The following is a 16,712-nucleotide window of genomic DNA, read 5'->3' on the forward strand; positions in this document are numbered from 1 at the left end:
ATAATATTTTTTTCGATATGTTCCTACATTTGTGCAAACAAATATGAAAAAAAAAAATCCCAAATGTTCTTGTATTTGCTCAATTCTCTTTGTGCCCCGCTGACTCACGGTAGATCTGTCTGACAGAACTGAAGCTCAGGCTAACACCCACTCTCCTCACCTCGGAGATCACTTCCCCCTGGTGCTAGTCTGTCAAAAACAGCAGCCATGTCTCTCTTTTCACTTGAACCCAAAACTAACAAGCAAAGTTTGGCCTGCGAGAGCGCAGCAGTGCTGGGAACTTCCTGTCAAGTTGAAAGAAAGTAAGCAATGGACTAAATTTCCCCTGGGTCAAGCGCTGGCTACATTCTCCTACACTAAATCATACATCACATCACAAGCAGCATGGGTCCACAGGAGACTAAATAGGAGCCGCATTCAACTTGAAGTGCCCTCAACCTAACATGCTGTTTTCACTACAGGCAGGGTCATATAGGAACTGTTTACTGAGCCGCTGTCCTTTCCCAGGGACCAATAACCTGGCTGCTTTATTGATCCCAATTTGCTGGTTGAGTGTAAGAGCGGGTACAGGGAGACAACAAACACACACGCAGAAGTGTCCAGAGCCTGAACATAGCAAGGAAGGTAACAAGAGGCTCCTCTACAACTAAATGGAACACACACATAGAAGAACGAGACCAATCAAGACGACAATCATCTAGAGCTTTCTGTTTGTTTATAGTCATTGCACGTACTGTGTGCGTGCATTGGTGTTTGTAATGTGTGCATACTGCTGTACTGCACTGACAGGCACAGTGAAGTGATCAACTCTCCTTGATTCTATTCTTCCTCTGAGACAGCAGCATGCTTTTGAATGAGCTCTATCAGCAGCACAGCCATCTATCACGCTGACAGGCAAGCGGGCATTATGAGTCTGACACCAGCACTCACCTCGAGTGGAGGTGTTAGTCTTATAGAGAGAGAGAGTCTAGATATAAATTGAAACCTGTAATGTGTGTATATGAACCAATGGCCCAGCGTTTACTCAAGTCTCATGTGGTCTGCATATTTAATTCACTCATTCCTGACGCCGATTAACCCGAGGTTCCAAGGGGGCCAGTCATGAACTATAACATCCAGTCTCCTGTGTCTGTGTGTGTGTGTGTGGTGGAGAATCCCATGGGCCAGGCTAACTGCACAGCTGTCAGCCAGCACCTTTCAACAGCACACCTGGAAGTGCATGAGGTGTGCGTGCAACAATGTGTGGAGGTGTTGAAGTAAAATGGGGCAGCAGTGCACAAAGGAAAGGTGGGAAACACATACACAAAGTGAGAAGAGATGAGAAAAGAGAGACCTGGCTCTGCTTACGAAACAGCACGCCTCATATATCAGCAGTCGATAGAATGTTGACATGCGCACCTTTGCAACACACACTTGAAGCTGCACCTGTTAATTAACTCTGATGGTATGAACAAAGACAAGAGTTTTCTTGCACTCAACCTCGGTTCCCTCTGTTCCATCCATCCTGTGCTGCTCTGTGCTGCTAAACCTCAATCCACATGACAGCCGAAGTGGCTGTGTGTTTTGCCAAGGCATTCATCATTGCTGGCTTCTGCATCAATCAGAGCCTGGAGAGGCTGGTGTGAAGGTACTTTACCGCAGAGTTGAATGCTCTTCGACTTGTGGTCTTGTTTTAGCAGGCAACACTTATGTTAGAATGAAAGGTAGATGAGGAAGCGAAAAGGCGAGGCACATTTCCACAGGGATAATTGGGAGATAATGAGGTACGTAAACGGAGCAAGAGGAGAAACAAGAGACAGACAAGACTCATTTCTTCCTTACATGGAAAGAGGCTCTCTCCTCTCTGTCCAGTGGTTGGGTGACAAACATGTTGCCACTGATGGGGTCTATGTTGTAGATTCCATTTGGGGGCTGATCAGCGCCTGCTCCTGTGATGCTGTAGCGGATGCCGACATCCTTGTCCTGATCTGAGCGGATCTAGGGACAAAACCAGAGAAACAAGTTCAAAATAGAGGATAATCTGGTTTTTAGTCCGGGCTTTTCCTAGCCTTGCAACAGAAAGCACAATATGTTCAGAGCATAGTGAGATATTGTGAAATAAAACCAAACATTTGAGTGAAGACAGAGAGTACATGGGATGTTTGATACATTGATGATGACCTTTCAACTACAAGCTTTCTTTTGTGCTACCACAACCTACTCCCTGAAGGTGAAAATAGAAAATTGAACAAGAGCAGAGTGGGAAACACATGCCCTGTTGAGTTTTTGGTTTTCTTTACCTTCATGGCAGCTTCTCAGGACCTCACTGCCAGCTGTGACGGTATATCTGATGGCTACCTGCCTGGATGAATCATGCCATTATTCTGAACTACGTCTGACTGGAACTTAATGTCTCAATGTGCTTGTTCCACCTTTAACACCTAGGCTGGTATTTCAATCACAATTCAAAATGTGACATTTACAGAGGGATATATTTTACTTTGAACAAGTTCCAGTGTTAGCACCTCCACAGCCACAGCAATAAAACAATCAATACTTTTGCTCAGGACTAAAATGAAGACAAAAGGAGATGGGATTGTAGCATTTCTTCCTGTGGCATTGATTTTCAATGGGCTCCAAGGATTTTATTGGCTCACCACTCAATGCAGCAACATTAGAGTAACATTATTAAAACTGGTGGCTCTGAAAGTGTTACCATTACTAAGTTGATATACAACAGGGTTGATATACAACTTAGTAATGCTAACGCTACCTTACATACATATGTTGTCACCTCTGAACTCTCAGAATTACTTCTGCCAAGAAGGTTATGTTTTCAGTGCTGTTGATGTAAATGGGTGTTTATACAGCTTCGTTCTGTTGTTTCAACATCTGTAGTTATATCTGTGGCTTAACATAATGTTTTCTGATTTCTACACTGTATAGCAGATACTTGATTATTTCACTATGTGTGTAAATATTAAGGTGCCACAGTGAATCATACCGGTTTGGTAAGGATTTTTTTTCTATATGTAAATTTCTTCCTTGTTAACACACAGTTTTGTTTTGTTTTTGATAACAAGCTGCCATGTTCATGAAGTTATTTCAGTCCAAGCAAGTGTTTTCAGGTTTTCACAAATGGTGATGGTAAGTATGTGAAACATTTCCAATTTAGAAGTACGTAAATGCACAGCTGAGATGATGAGGCGTCAGCAGGCCACAACCACATTTTGACATACTGTAATTCTAATAGTTTTGGAAATACATCCAGACATATGCAGTGGTTGCGGTTGCAGATTTGCATATCATAGAAGACTGGACTATTGGTCTTGGAGGAGGTCTGTGCTCTCCTTCTAGTTATTCTTTAATCTTTTTTAATCACTGCAGTATTTCTATAGGTTATTTAAAGCAACACTGACATTTTTTTGAAATTTTAAATTTATTTGTTTTCTTGTCTAAAGTTATATGAGAGAATAGATACTACTCTTATATCTGTAGCCCACAGTAAATATGAAGCTACCGCCAGCAGCCAGTTAGCTTAGCTTAGCACAAAGACGGGAAACAGAGATACAGCTAGTTTGGACAAAAGTAACAAAAATCCACCTACCACAGCAAAATGTTCCTCTTTAAAATCATATTACTGATTATTACACTGTTAGATGTGTTTATGCTCATATAAATGCAAATGTGAACTCCAATACCTTGAAGTTTAGTGGTCACTTAATTGTAGTCCAAATTATTTGAATAATATTATTTTCATCATCAATGAGCTGGAGACTCGCACTTTATTGCACATGTATATTATTATTATTTTTCTTTCATGTAATTACTGAACACCACCACTAACGAAGTCACTAATTAAATGTAACCCTGCTTACTATGTCTTTAGGAATTTTCCCTATTCAAACTGTTTTAAGGGGTCTGAAGAGGTAAAATTATATAGCACTTTCACAAGAAAGAAATTTGAGTAATGTCTGACGATCCTATAATTCACCTTATGACCCTTTGTAGGGCTATAGATCCCCAGCATGGAATTCACTCTCTTAAACAAACTACAATACAACCCAGTATACACATTATAGCTGTAATGCTCGAGTTCAATAAGTATACAGATTTAATTTAATCAAATTACAGTGGTCGATGACTCCTTAAACCCAGTATTGCGGATTCATTTTATGGCTCCTGGATCAGTTTAAACTATCTGTAATAGCTAAATATCTTAATATCATCTCTTCTCCGACCTTACCCTTGTTTTTTTTTTATTGGGACTGAGAAATCACTATGGTTACAAGTCAGAGGGAATAATCACAGTCAAATGGAGAAAAAGGAAGGCTTGGCTCCTTTTTTCTCTCTATCTTTCGCTTCCCCTCCTATGCAATTTTCGTGGTCTGTGGGGTTGCAGATCATGCATGAAAATGAAATTACTTCATCCGTTCAGCGGTGACGGCGGCTTCTGCATAAAACATCTCTCTGTTTGAACATGATACCCGCTCTCTTAATTTCGAACATGGTCCTCCCACACCCACAGTGTAGCACTCCGCTGTGAGCTGTCACAGCCACAATTCTCATTTCCTGAGCTCACTTCACATAGAATCCATATGGGGACCCCACAGGTTCAGGTGTTATGTATAGTATTGTACAACTCCTATCAATCAATGCAATAGGACACTTCTAAATACGTGTAATCACTGTAGCGAACAATGATACTCTAAGACAAATCACATTTATTATTCACGATGCCCACCATCTGCCAATCAAAGCGGGACAAAATTATTGAATAAATCATAACATAATTTGACCATTCACCCTCATCATCAGTATCATCTGTCTGAATCACAAATAGAGAGGTGGAGCAGAACAGACGGATTATGCATTTCAGTAATGAGAACGTGCCTGAGAAATACTGTGTCTTATCTGTGAAGGAGACAAATCTGTTATGGCCTCACCGTTGGAAACAACAAGAAATGAACTGAGGCACACCAGAAAGAGTCACATCTGCTGGAGTTGCAGGAACATGCGAAAAAAAAAAAAAGAAAGCTTGTCGACGTGTATGTGTGTGTAGTGAAGTGTTTGACAGGTAAGAGATTCTCTGTGTGCACACCAAAGCGTGGATCAAGAGGACCAGCTCAGTTCAATAATTCACAAGGCCGTCATGTGGGAAATACACATATGAAATTTTCACTTGCCACGAGTTTGTGCTTCTGCATCCCGACATGTGCACAGTTGCGTGTCTGAGTTTGTGTGTGTGTGCGTGTGATTTGTCTGTTCACTGGAACTTCAAAGCAGAATATGTGTAGTTGGCACATTGGTGTAATAGCCCCAAGAGGAGACAAAGGAGCTCTTACACGTCATGCGGACTCTGCTTCCATGCCTGGTTAAAATTCCACATCAAGGCCACCTGAGACCAGATGTCACATTTGCCTGTCTCTGTTAATGAAGACTTTTTATGTCAATAAATTGAATAAATGAAGAAGCATGGCTTCTCCTGGTCCTGGGAATCCCATGAGTAACAATTGCTCAATTGAGCCATTTGAATGGAATGGTAATGATGAAAGCTGGGATTTCAATCCTCGTCTCCTCTCTTTCTCTCTATCTATCCTTATCTTTCATTCTCCCTCTTACTTCAGTCCCTCCTGGCAAATAGAATGGCTACTAATCACACTAGAAATAGCAGAGAGAGGCAGATGCGAGGGACTTAACTGACTGACTGTCTCTGTAAGATCAGACCAGACATCAGATAAGTGACCTATTTGTAGCTCTTTGAGAGTGATTTCCTTGATTACTGACAACTGGTGGGATCCTGTGGGACAAGCTATCAGCGTGAGAAGAAAGATGGAGAGGGATGGAGGCAGAGAGACACAGGGAGCAAAAGCAATGGGGAGTTGGGGAAAATTAGATGAAGAATTAGTGTTCTGTTAAACTCCTCGGGGTGACGCAAGACACACAAACAGATTGAGGGAAAGGAACGGAAAGGAATACATTTCCATTTATTGAGCATAGCGGCTGGCTGCCTAATTAGCTCACTGTGAAGTTTCAGTCTGTCCAAATCTCCTTTAATTGATCCAACCCTGTATGATCATCAGTATAAATACTTTGATGCCTACATAAACATGGACTAATTTGCTATTTATTTGATGGAACTCTGTGTTTCATCCATTCAGTCTGACTTATTTCTAGCAATACTACAAAATGAACAAAGCAACATACTGCTATGCAAAGGACAAAGTGTGAAGCTGTAGCTCTTTCCCCGGTGGTATTTTGCTTCCAGGAAACAACATCATTCAACCAGGAAGTCATTAAAGGACAGTGTGCTGCAGGCACCCTTGGGATCATTAAGGGTTACTGTGTGCTATGAGCTAATGTCACACAATAATGGCAATCTGTGGTTTACACTCTTTGATAGCCTCTTTTATGTCTCATCCGCGCTTAATGGTTCAGGCCTGTGTTGTAGTCCCTTGGCTTCACACATCTCTTTCTCTCTCTCTCTTCATATTATAGCTCTTTATGGGCTCAGTCACCTCACCTTGCCTTTAGGGCACATCAAACACCTGCCACAGGTTACACCTGGAAACCAGGGGGTCTTTCACTACCACAGATCTATTAACCATAATAACACACTATGAATTTGCAAACACCCACTGATGATCACTTTTTCAATTGATCAAATGCTAGAGGGAAAGTGCCCTCCACTGTAGGTTAAAGTTGTGCAAATGTCACACATGCATACAAAATGGGGGTAGTTAAATTAATCTGGATACACTAGAGGTTTCATGCCTGCAAATAAGCAACAGACAGTTCAACCAGGTCCTGTCCATTTTACCTGCTTTGAAATGAAGTAAAACTCATAATAAAAGCTGCAAGCTGCCTTTGACGGGCCCTCGTGCCGTGGGGTTTGTTGCTGCCATGATGCAGTCAGGTCCTCTACGTGAATCTGAATTTTCATGCGCTTTGGACACCTTATGAAGGCCTTAAACTTCACTTCCTTTCTCCCCTATCTGGTGAGAGCACCTGCTAATTATACACTTCATGGCGAAACATCGATTTTCAACACCACGCCACAGACTCACAGATACCACAACATTTTCATCATTAGTGCCTTTAGATTGCACAGCAAAAAATTGAAAGTCGATCGGATAATTTCTCTAGAAGGACTTTGTTTGTATTGAACCTGTAAATCTGCAAAAATTACCTTTATATTCAAAATAGCCGACATCCTGTTGGGTTTAGGGAATCACTCCCACGGCCTTTTTTGAAGGTCTGGTCATGCCACAGAAATTTCATCCAATTGAGTAAATCATGTCCCGTCATTGTCATTTTGCCACGGCTGTGCAAGAAAGCTGTATGACACATACATTTTCTTCATGTTTGAATTTTGTGCAATGTTTGGTGAGTTTTCGAGAAACTTTAGGCCATCAAAAAGAATTCCTAGAATTTCAAAAGGGTACACTCATGTTTCAGGCTCGGGCCCTAATTAGTGCCCTGGATTTGCTATTGCAGTTAACATCTATCAGGGTTAGCAGAGCATTCTCCTCATAGTCTTCTGGATATGTAGCCACTGCACACAGTATTTCACAAGCCAATACACAAGCTAAATTTATACCGACACACAAGCTTACATGTCAATAAACTGGCAAGAGCAGAGAGTCAGTTTAGAAACAGGCATTTGAAATGATTAGCGTCAAATTTAAATTTATTTGGAAAGCTTAAAGATGCTTGCACGGCTTGCCCCAATTTACATTGTTTTTCAGTGTCAATGTTTCTTCACTGCAAAAGTGAGCTCTCAAAAACAAGGGAAAAAGCATTAAAATGTGGGTTATATTAGTTAAAATAAGCAAAATTAACTTGAAACAACTGAAATTCTCTAACATAAAAGCCGCCTGGTAAGAAGAAATATCCTGTCAGACAAAAAACATTTGCCTTCAATTAAGATAATTAATCTTACTTAGATTTTAGTTTTTGCAGTGTTCGGTCTTTATAATGGAGGTGGCGAGTGCAATATTAGTATGAACCATAGAAAATAGTTAAGACACAATTAAGAAAATAGGACCCAAGTTGAATAATACTAAAATTGTTTTTTAATTTATGTAGTGTGTTATTCAACCAAATACTATTAAATGTATTCTACATTATGTAGGGAAGATTTGTTTTACATTTAATTTAACTGTCTTTTTGGGGGGCTTCTGCTCTAAATGTTAAATGGCTACATTTATAGCACATTTATCCGAAGAGCTTTCCAAAGTTTTTGCCGCTCATTCACCCATTTACACATGCACACACACACACAAACACACACACACACACACACACACACACACACCGATGGCAGCTACCACACAATGTGCTGGCCAACCATCAGGAGCAATTCGGGGTTTCAGTATCTTGCCTAATGACACGTTGACACAGGAGCAGGTGGAGATCGAATCGCCAATACTGTGATCAGGGGACAACCAACCTTACCTCCTGAGCCACAGCCACTCCAACAATCTCTAATAATTATGTTCTTCTTCTAATCCTAACCAAATGAAGACATGTTTAATATTATACATTAATGTTGTATATGTGTATAACAGAATAAATAGAGTGAGACAAGCAGCATGAAGTCAGCTATATATATTACTGGGTTAGACAGTAAATGTCACTGATGGCACCACACAGCAGTTGTAACAGTCGGGCTGAGGGATCTAAGAACGTAAATTTGAGGGATGGTTAATAAGCAGTAGATAAATGCAGTAAAGCCAAATTAATGGCTTTTGCATGCTAAGGTGGATTGTGGGAGGAAGTGATACTAAACACCCAGGGCACAGACAGGCTATCACAGAGCCCTTCTGGTGGCCTCTTAGTCACGCTTTAGCTGTTGTAGCTGTCAACCATAATTAAGATAGCGTCAGCCAAATATCTGGATTCCTTTACTGACTGGATGCCTCACATACTCACAAGCCTGCTCTGCTTTCAGACTCTGTCTCCCACTCTGAACTGCCTGTTTACGTAGGCACACAAGCACATAAGACATACCAATATGGTCATTAAGGGGGATGAAAGCATAATTCAGAATTTTCCAAATTTCAATTCTTTAAGGAGGCAAAGTGCTCAGAGTCAGGATTAGTTTGAGATATTCTGTCTCACCACCTGATGGTTCATTCACCACATGGATTCAGTGTACAGCAAGCAGAAAACAATCAAAACAAAGACATTTGACATTTTTAAAAAGGGTTTTAGAGATTAACAAATCTAATTTGCTCTCTGATTACTCTTCCCCCTTGAAATGACTCAAATGTCCCTCAAGTAGTAAACATTTCCAGTAATTTCAGCTGCAAGCTCATATGTCTAATTTCTATTTGCTTTACCGCTCCCTTTTACGCCACTGCCTATCGACTTGGGGAATTGGTGGCAAGCAATTTACTGGTTTTAAAATATGCTTTCAGTTTTTTTTTGTATGTTTCCATAGCAGATTCATAGCAGGTCTGGCACCCTAGTGAGTGGTTTTAAAGAAAGAATATGACACTGTCATACTGGAATAGACTATTGATTTTCCTATGTTGAGCAGTGTGACTTCAGTGTCACCACTGGGGTTAAAACATTCAAATCTCACAATAAACCTTTGCAGTCGTGGGGATGCTGGAATGACTCCTAACATAAGTCACTGCAAATGGGTGAATTGCTATGTTAAACAGTATTATCAAAAGCATCTGTGCATCTGCAAACTACACAGGCATTCTTGAAAATCGCTGTGTTTGATAATGTCTCATCTTTCCCTGCTGTTATACAGTATCTGTTTTCTCTTTGTTAAACATGAGGGAAATGGCAAAACTACATGCTTTTTAACTTCCTCTTAAATTTCAGTTTTGCATTGCTTTGATCCCTCCTGCTGTGTGCTTGTCACTCTTCAAAGCTGATGTGCCCTGCTTTTGATGGGGAAGAGGAATTCAAATAGTCTGATGGGCCATCCGCACACATTTTCAACAAAATGACAGAGGAGGAAATAGGGAAGCAGAGGATGAAAGAAAAAGAGAGATGGGCTGACAAAATGGAAACAAAATTTCCAATTACGGAAAATGTAGGACCTCAAGTTTTTGCCAGCCTTCAAACTTTCCTTCCTACAAAATACAATAACAACCTTACAAGCAAGAGTGTGCCAATAAAGAGGAGTAAAACCTGTCAGTTTGGTGGCGTCATGAGAAGGCACATGCTTTTAAAAATAGTCACATAGAGGTATGTAAGGGAGAAGCTGGAGAGAGCTCAGGTTTAATATCTTTCAAGTGAGAGCCACTGACAGCCACTGTCACACAGAGTTATCCCTAATACTCATAAAGAACAGCTGCGTATGGGCCTGGCACACAGGCACGCTAGTCCATTATTCATCGGAAAGTGAATGGCAAATGAACCAAGCTCCATGCATCTCTGAAATATGTATTTTTTTGCCATATAAAGCCTCCTTTTCATTTGGTGTTCTCTGCCGTTCTGTCTGTGTTTGTGCTGCCATATCAGTTTGTCTATCTCTTTCTGTCTGTCTTCGTCCTGCGCGCCCTCCTCCCATTTCTCCCATGTGGGAAGGAATCCCTTCAACACAAAGGAGCAAGAGTCGCCACCTGAGGAAGATTTGTCTGCTCTGGTACTGACACTGTTATTCAGCCATTCTTCTCCACTTTCTAACACGGTCAATTTCATTGAATCCTTGCAGTTCCTAAGGTTTCCTGAGGTAATGTTTCTGTGAAGTGGATTTAAAGATAATAGAGTAAGACTCTTTTTTTTTCTTGACAATTTAAGGAAACAAAGCTGAGACCTTTTGGGGGCGATGTTTTTTCTCCCTCCAGAGGAGCTGTTTTAATGTGATGTATAAGAGGAAAAGACAATCCAGTTATAGGTGAGTGTGAAAAGAGGGAAGAAGCTCAGAACAAAACATACGAGAGAGCAGAGGCATTGTCAAACATTACGTCTTTTAATGAGCAGAAAGCATTCTGAATGCCGGCAGCAAATCCAATAAATAACCTTCAAACAAAAGAGTTTGGTGCTCTTTTGAAAAATAGATATAAAGTCTTTGAAAGAGATATTTTTTAAACTAAGCTCATATGGAACAGATATCTGGAGGTTGCTTCTCAACTTTTGACTGTGAACCTTTCTGACGTCTCTCTCTTAAACACGAATACCCTCCAACTCCATCCTGTATGTCATTCACCGTTACCCAGAAGAGAGAAATGAGTCCCACTGCTTTAACATTTTGTATCTGTTCAAAAATAGATTAGATGCTTTCTCAAGCGTACCCGTGCGCACGCACACGCACGACACAGCCTCCACCTCAGACCATTAACTAGACGGAGAAATGAAATGTAGGATTGGAAAAAGGGGCAATTAGAGGGAGAACAAATATTAATGGAAGTTAAGAAGTGACTCACAAACCCAATTATAGCATTAGCCAGGCAATTTAGATGAGCTCTGCTAGAATCCTGTTGAAATGTAACAGCGGTCTCCCTGCATTAACAATGGCATTAATTCCCCAGATTCACAGCGAGGAGAGAAGAATAGGAGCAAATACAGCCATTCTATCTCCCTTATAAAGAGAGACACATTCTCTAATTCTGAGATGGCGACAGAGGCTGACGTTCTTGCACCCCCCCCCCCCCCCCCCCCCCCCCCCCAAAAAACAGACTGTAGACCCCTGGAGAGTTTCAGCTCGTTAAATAGCACCATTCTCCTGCTCTAACCAAGGCTTCCCAGTACAAGGATGATAGGTAAACCATACTACAGGTCGCCCATGCACAGACAAATGTCCTGCATAATAATTATACCAAGACATGGTTGACTGCTGGAAGGCTGACCAAAGGGAAAGAAAGCAGCATAAAGTGATAGATATGGACAGAGTTATAAATGGAGGGAGGGGGCAGTGAGGAGCCTTCTGCTGCTCTTGCACTTTTCCTCTCCACCTACCGCCATTGTCAAATTGAATCCCTCAACCCAAGTTGCTGCTGCACGTTCCCGTAGGGGACATGCGGCCCTGACAGCCTGGCCAATCAGCAGCACCCTGAGGCAAGTTGAAAGCCCTTCTGGCATGCCTAAGGCTAGCGGGGTCCAACCAATCAGTTAGAGGCCAGGCTTGAAAGGAGGGCCATGCTTGGCTCAGGGAGCTGGTAAGGCTGCCAATGAGAGTCCAGAGGGGAGTTCGAGTGGCTCAGAGGGAGGCTGCCAGAGGGGTCAGAGTGGACGAGGGCAGACTGACAGTTATTTAGTGAGAGGCTGAGCTCTGTGTCACTCACAACAGCACTCAGCCTTTGTACTACTGGGCTGGCTCTAATGGGACTGTCACCTTCTAATTGTCCAACTGGGGATGCTCAGAATGACAAACAGACACACATCCGTACACTCAAATACACAGACAATACTTACAGGAACACACAAATACACAGATACACACACAACACAGAGACACAAGCATAAACCAGCAAACAAAAGGCAGTGTGTACAAATGTTTACACATGAACACTCTTTTCATGCTGCAAGACATTTATGTTTCTGGGAAGACGACTGCATTGACCGGCTCATCCGTTTACAGCAAAGGGCTCGTTTATATAGATTACACATAGTACCTTACATTTTGTGTTATTTACATTTGAATATATTTGGTGAGTACCTCCAATTAAGTTAAATCCAACTCTGTGGCATTTGTGACTTTTATTTATCCCCCATCATTTTAGGCACAACAATTCATGATGATTAATGTATTAGCAAATGTAGAAGACTTTGAAGAATTTACCTGGCAAGCTCATAAATGTGAAATTGTCCTACTGTAATTTAAATCTGCATTAACTTATTTTTTGGCCACATGTCACATTTGGCATACATGCAATGCAACAAGCTAATACTACACTGAACAAAATTATAAATGCAACACTTTTGTTTTTGCCCCCATTCATCATGAGCTGAACTCAAAGATCTAAGACTTTCTCTATGTACACAAAAGTGTACATAGAGAAACATATGCCTATTTCTCTCAAATATTGTTCACAAATTCGTCAAAATCTGTGTCCTTTGCCAGGATAATCCATCCACCTCACAGGTGTGGCATATCAAGATGCTGATCAGACAGCATGGGTATTGCACAGGTGTGGCTTAGGCTCAAAAATGTGCAGTTTCACTGTATAGGGGGGTCTGGACACCAGTCAGTATCTGGTGTGACCACCATTTTCCTCATGCAAAGCATGTTTCGAATGAAAATCTTTATGTGAAGTAGAAGCAAATGTCAATGATGGAATATCACAACAGTACCAAATGACAAGAACCGTTGTCATCCTCCAACATTTAAGCATCTGCTAGAGCTGAAAATGGCATCATGCTTTCTGGGCTACTACAACAAAAGGATATGTACTCCAGAAGGAAACGGAGTCAGGTTTAGTATTTGGCAGATCTCTTCTGGTGGACGTGAGATAGACAGTACTTCATGAAAAAGTAAAGTATGTGGAACAAGATTAAAGGAAATTTTATTCCTGGAGACCTCTTTGTTATTGTGGATGATTCAGCAAGAAGCAACTCCTAGATTCTGGGACGCACTCTGATGATCCTGTCAGGAGAGAGGAGAATGAGAGGCATCCTGATTTAAACCAGAGCGAGACATGTCAACAAACTCTGTCTGCTCCTTGAAGCTGAACACTAAACTTACTTTCTATAACAGACAGATGCTGCACATAGACTTGAAAATGAAGCTGAGGTGAGATGTAACGAGTAACTGATTAAATGAACCAATGCTTATTGGGTCTATTAATATGAACAGTAATTGCTATGTAATAAGGTATTAGACTTGTTGTTAGAGTAGTTTTGAGGTATTGAAATGGTTATAGTTCATTAAATAAAAATTAATTAAATAAAAATGTGAGAGACCGGGGTTCAACTCCCCACTGTGAACCATCCACCAATGTGTCCCTGAGCAAGACACTTAACCCTTCGTTGCTCCAGAGGCGTGCAACCTCTGACATGTATAGCAATTGTAAGTCGCTTTGGATAAAAGCATAAGCTAAATGAAAAAATGCAAATGTAAACCTTTCCTGCTGTTAATAGTACAGAGCAGATTTTGACCTCAATTTTACACATATGATGTTGTGTTTGTCATTTGATTTAGTTGTGACTAAATTCTACAATATGTAGCAGACCCCACTACGGTGGCATAGTCATTTGACAGATAATGTGACAAATACTGCTAAGGTAGCACTGTTACAGTAGTGAAGAGTATGGAAACTACCAAAAGATCAAACCACTGCAGCATTTAAAGAGCTTGAACCCAATTAAACTCAACATTTTTGCTGTACCAGAGTCAAACTCCTCATGTTTTGAGATTTTTACATTGTTATCATTTGACAAAACACACAGATATCTTGTAAGTTCTCACATTGATGTCACAATGTTGCCATATTTGAAACTTTTTCCTTGGAGAGGATAAAGTCCCATGTAACCTGGGGTAAGCTCACAACCCCAGATAGCACTTTCCTTATAGAGAGTGCTGACAGTAATATCATTTAATGTGCTACTTCAAGTTAAAGAAAAAGGTGTGCCTGTTGTTTGTCCCATAGTATCCCTTACTGCCTCAGAAGTGAAGGAATATGACTACAAGTTTTCCATCTGGAAACTGGGCTGGGGGAACATGTAAATGATGTGAAATGTTCTTTTTGGGGGGGGGGGGGGGTTAAGAATTCTGGTAAGTGGTTTATTTAGATAAATTTGGTCTTGAATAATGTAATACAATGGTGTACATTTTGCTGGCGTACATACTTCATATACCAAACCACATCCCCACACACAAACTAGACACAATGGATGTGATGTACTTCAATGCACAAGGGATGTAATAAAACTGCAGACAAAACAAGCAGATCCAAAAAGCATATCACGAGCTCATTATGAGCTGTAATGAAATACACTGTGCAATATGAGGTTGTAAATAAACTGCCGTGTTTTTCCATTTTGGTACTGAGCTAACAGCATAACAGACATTACAATATCATTGAGCTAACTGGCTCCCACAACCACATATGTTTTTGTGTGTGTGTGTATGTGTGTGTGTAAATCTAGCCAAACAGCCATGTTATCCTTATGTTTCTATAACAATCAAGTTTTCTTTTGTCAAAGTGTGGAAAGTTAATGTGAGTGGTGGGCAAACTTCACCACTTGTTTTTGTTTGAGTTCTTCTGTTTGCTTTTGATAAAATCCCTCTAAATGAGGAGCACCCAGTTTTTCTAACCTGTGACACATTCAACACTATGATGTACAGTATTAACCATGAGTACTACAATGATAGGCTATTCAAAATAATGAGATAAACCAAATCATACTGAGATGCACTTTAATGTGCCGGTTCACCTTTTCACCTGAAGACCTACATTTTTCTACATGAATGTGAATGTATAATAAAGAGTAAATATTTTAGATATCATCACAGTTTCATCTAGCTCCATGGAAAGGGCATACAGTCATGCAGAGAATAAAAGCAACAGCAACCACAGACGGTTCTCTTTAGTCTTTCCCTTGGCTGTGGAATCACATAATATTAAAACAAGCGTCTACAATGTGCTCAATTATTTTCAGCTCATATTGTTCCTTTCCTTGTCCTAACTGTGGGTCAGAGAGGGAACTAGTGTTTGAGGCCTGGTAAAATGAAAGGAGGATCTTTTCTCTCCCATATTCAGACTGCTTTCCATCAGTTTTGCCTCATTGGCCCCAGTGTACGTGCTGCAGGAAATGGTTGAGATGAGAATGCCACAAATGGCCTGAAACTAATGTTGGCCTCCCTCACCCCGCAGATTTACAACACTGTCCAAAGACTTTCAATTTTTTCTTTTCTTCTTTTTTCAATCTCAGCCTGTCCCCCTTCCTCCCTTTTCCATCTCCCACCCTCACTGCTTTTCTGCTTTTTTTTTCCAAAAGGACTATTTCTTGCAATCTACCTCGGTATCAATTTAACTCAAGTTGTTTTTCAAACTCTCCATTTCCACTGCACTTACATCTGTCATGTCAAATAATTTGACAGCAAAGGTTCGGAAGCATATTCCATTTCAGCACAATGGTAACTCAATGGCATCAAAGCTGCACCACTTGTGGTTGAATTCATGACTGAATTGCACATGTCAAGGTGAAATGGCCAGCAGTGGGTATGGTGCACTTGTACAGTATATTGTTGGTGTGTACGTGGGTGTGTGTGTGTTTGAGAGAAAGCATTTTTTAAAATTTGTTTTGAGGATGCGAAAGTAGCTTTCAGCTGAACCAGAATATTGCCATCTGAGCTAGAGTGCTGTGATGATGATGGTGGCAATATCAGAATGCTTTGGAAAATAACCTAAATAGCAATATCAATATAATATAACGTCTGGGAAGGAATAAATGAAAGCTTTGTGATAGTATAAATTATTATTCACAATTAAATCAGCAAGGACCTTATTTTATATACAAAACTGGATTTGTCTGGGATAAATCAAATATACAGAATCAGGGCTACATTAACCTCTCATTGTACTCAGTTCTTTCCCCACTCTCACTGAATCAAAGAGAAAACTACCACCGGTCCACACACCTCCTTTGGGCGTGTCATTTGCATCATTTGATGCTTGCAAAGCTGTAATTACACTCTGAGGGTTAATTGGTCTTTTTAAACCTAGTGAACCTGACTGTGTGAAGGCTGGAGTGTAAAAACACGGGCGAATAAAACTCAAAGAGTTTCCACAGCACAGGAGAGCTATTGTGTTCTGAAATCAAGTGCA

The 16,712-nt window shown here is 40.7% G+C and overlaps 1 protein-coding gene across 8 annotated transcripts in view; it reads right to left on the reverse strand.

Annotated features, from left to right (window-relative positions):
* cdh4 (cadherin 4, type 1, R-cadherin (retinal)) overlaps positions 1–16,712 on the reverse strand; it is a 203,171-nt gene that overhangs the window by 40,971 nt on the left and 145,488 nt on the right. For all 8 annotated transcript variants that reach the window (XM_046076610.1, XM_046076613.1, XM_046076612.1 and 5 more), the window contains one exon: positions 1,822–1,977. In XM_046076610.1, coding sequence (XP_045932566.1) covers positions 1,822–1,977 — 156 coding nt within the window. The remainder of the gene's footprint in view (positions 1–1,821; positions 1,978–16,712) is intronic.

The sequence above is a fragment of the Micropterus dolomieu genome, linkage group LG18 (genome assembly GCF_021292245.1).
Source record: "Micropterus dolomieu isolate WLL.071019.BEF.003 ecotype Adirondacks linkage group LG18, ASM2129224v1, whole genome shotgun sequence".
NCBI lineage: Eukaryota > Metazoa > Chordata > Actinopteri > Centrarchiformes > Centrarchidae > Micropterus > Micropterus dolomieu.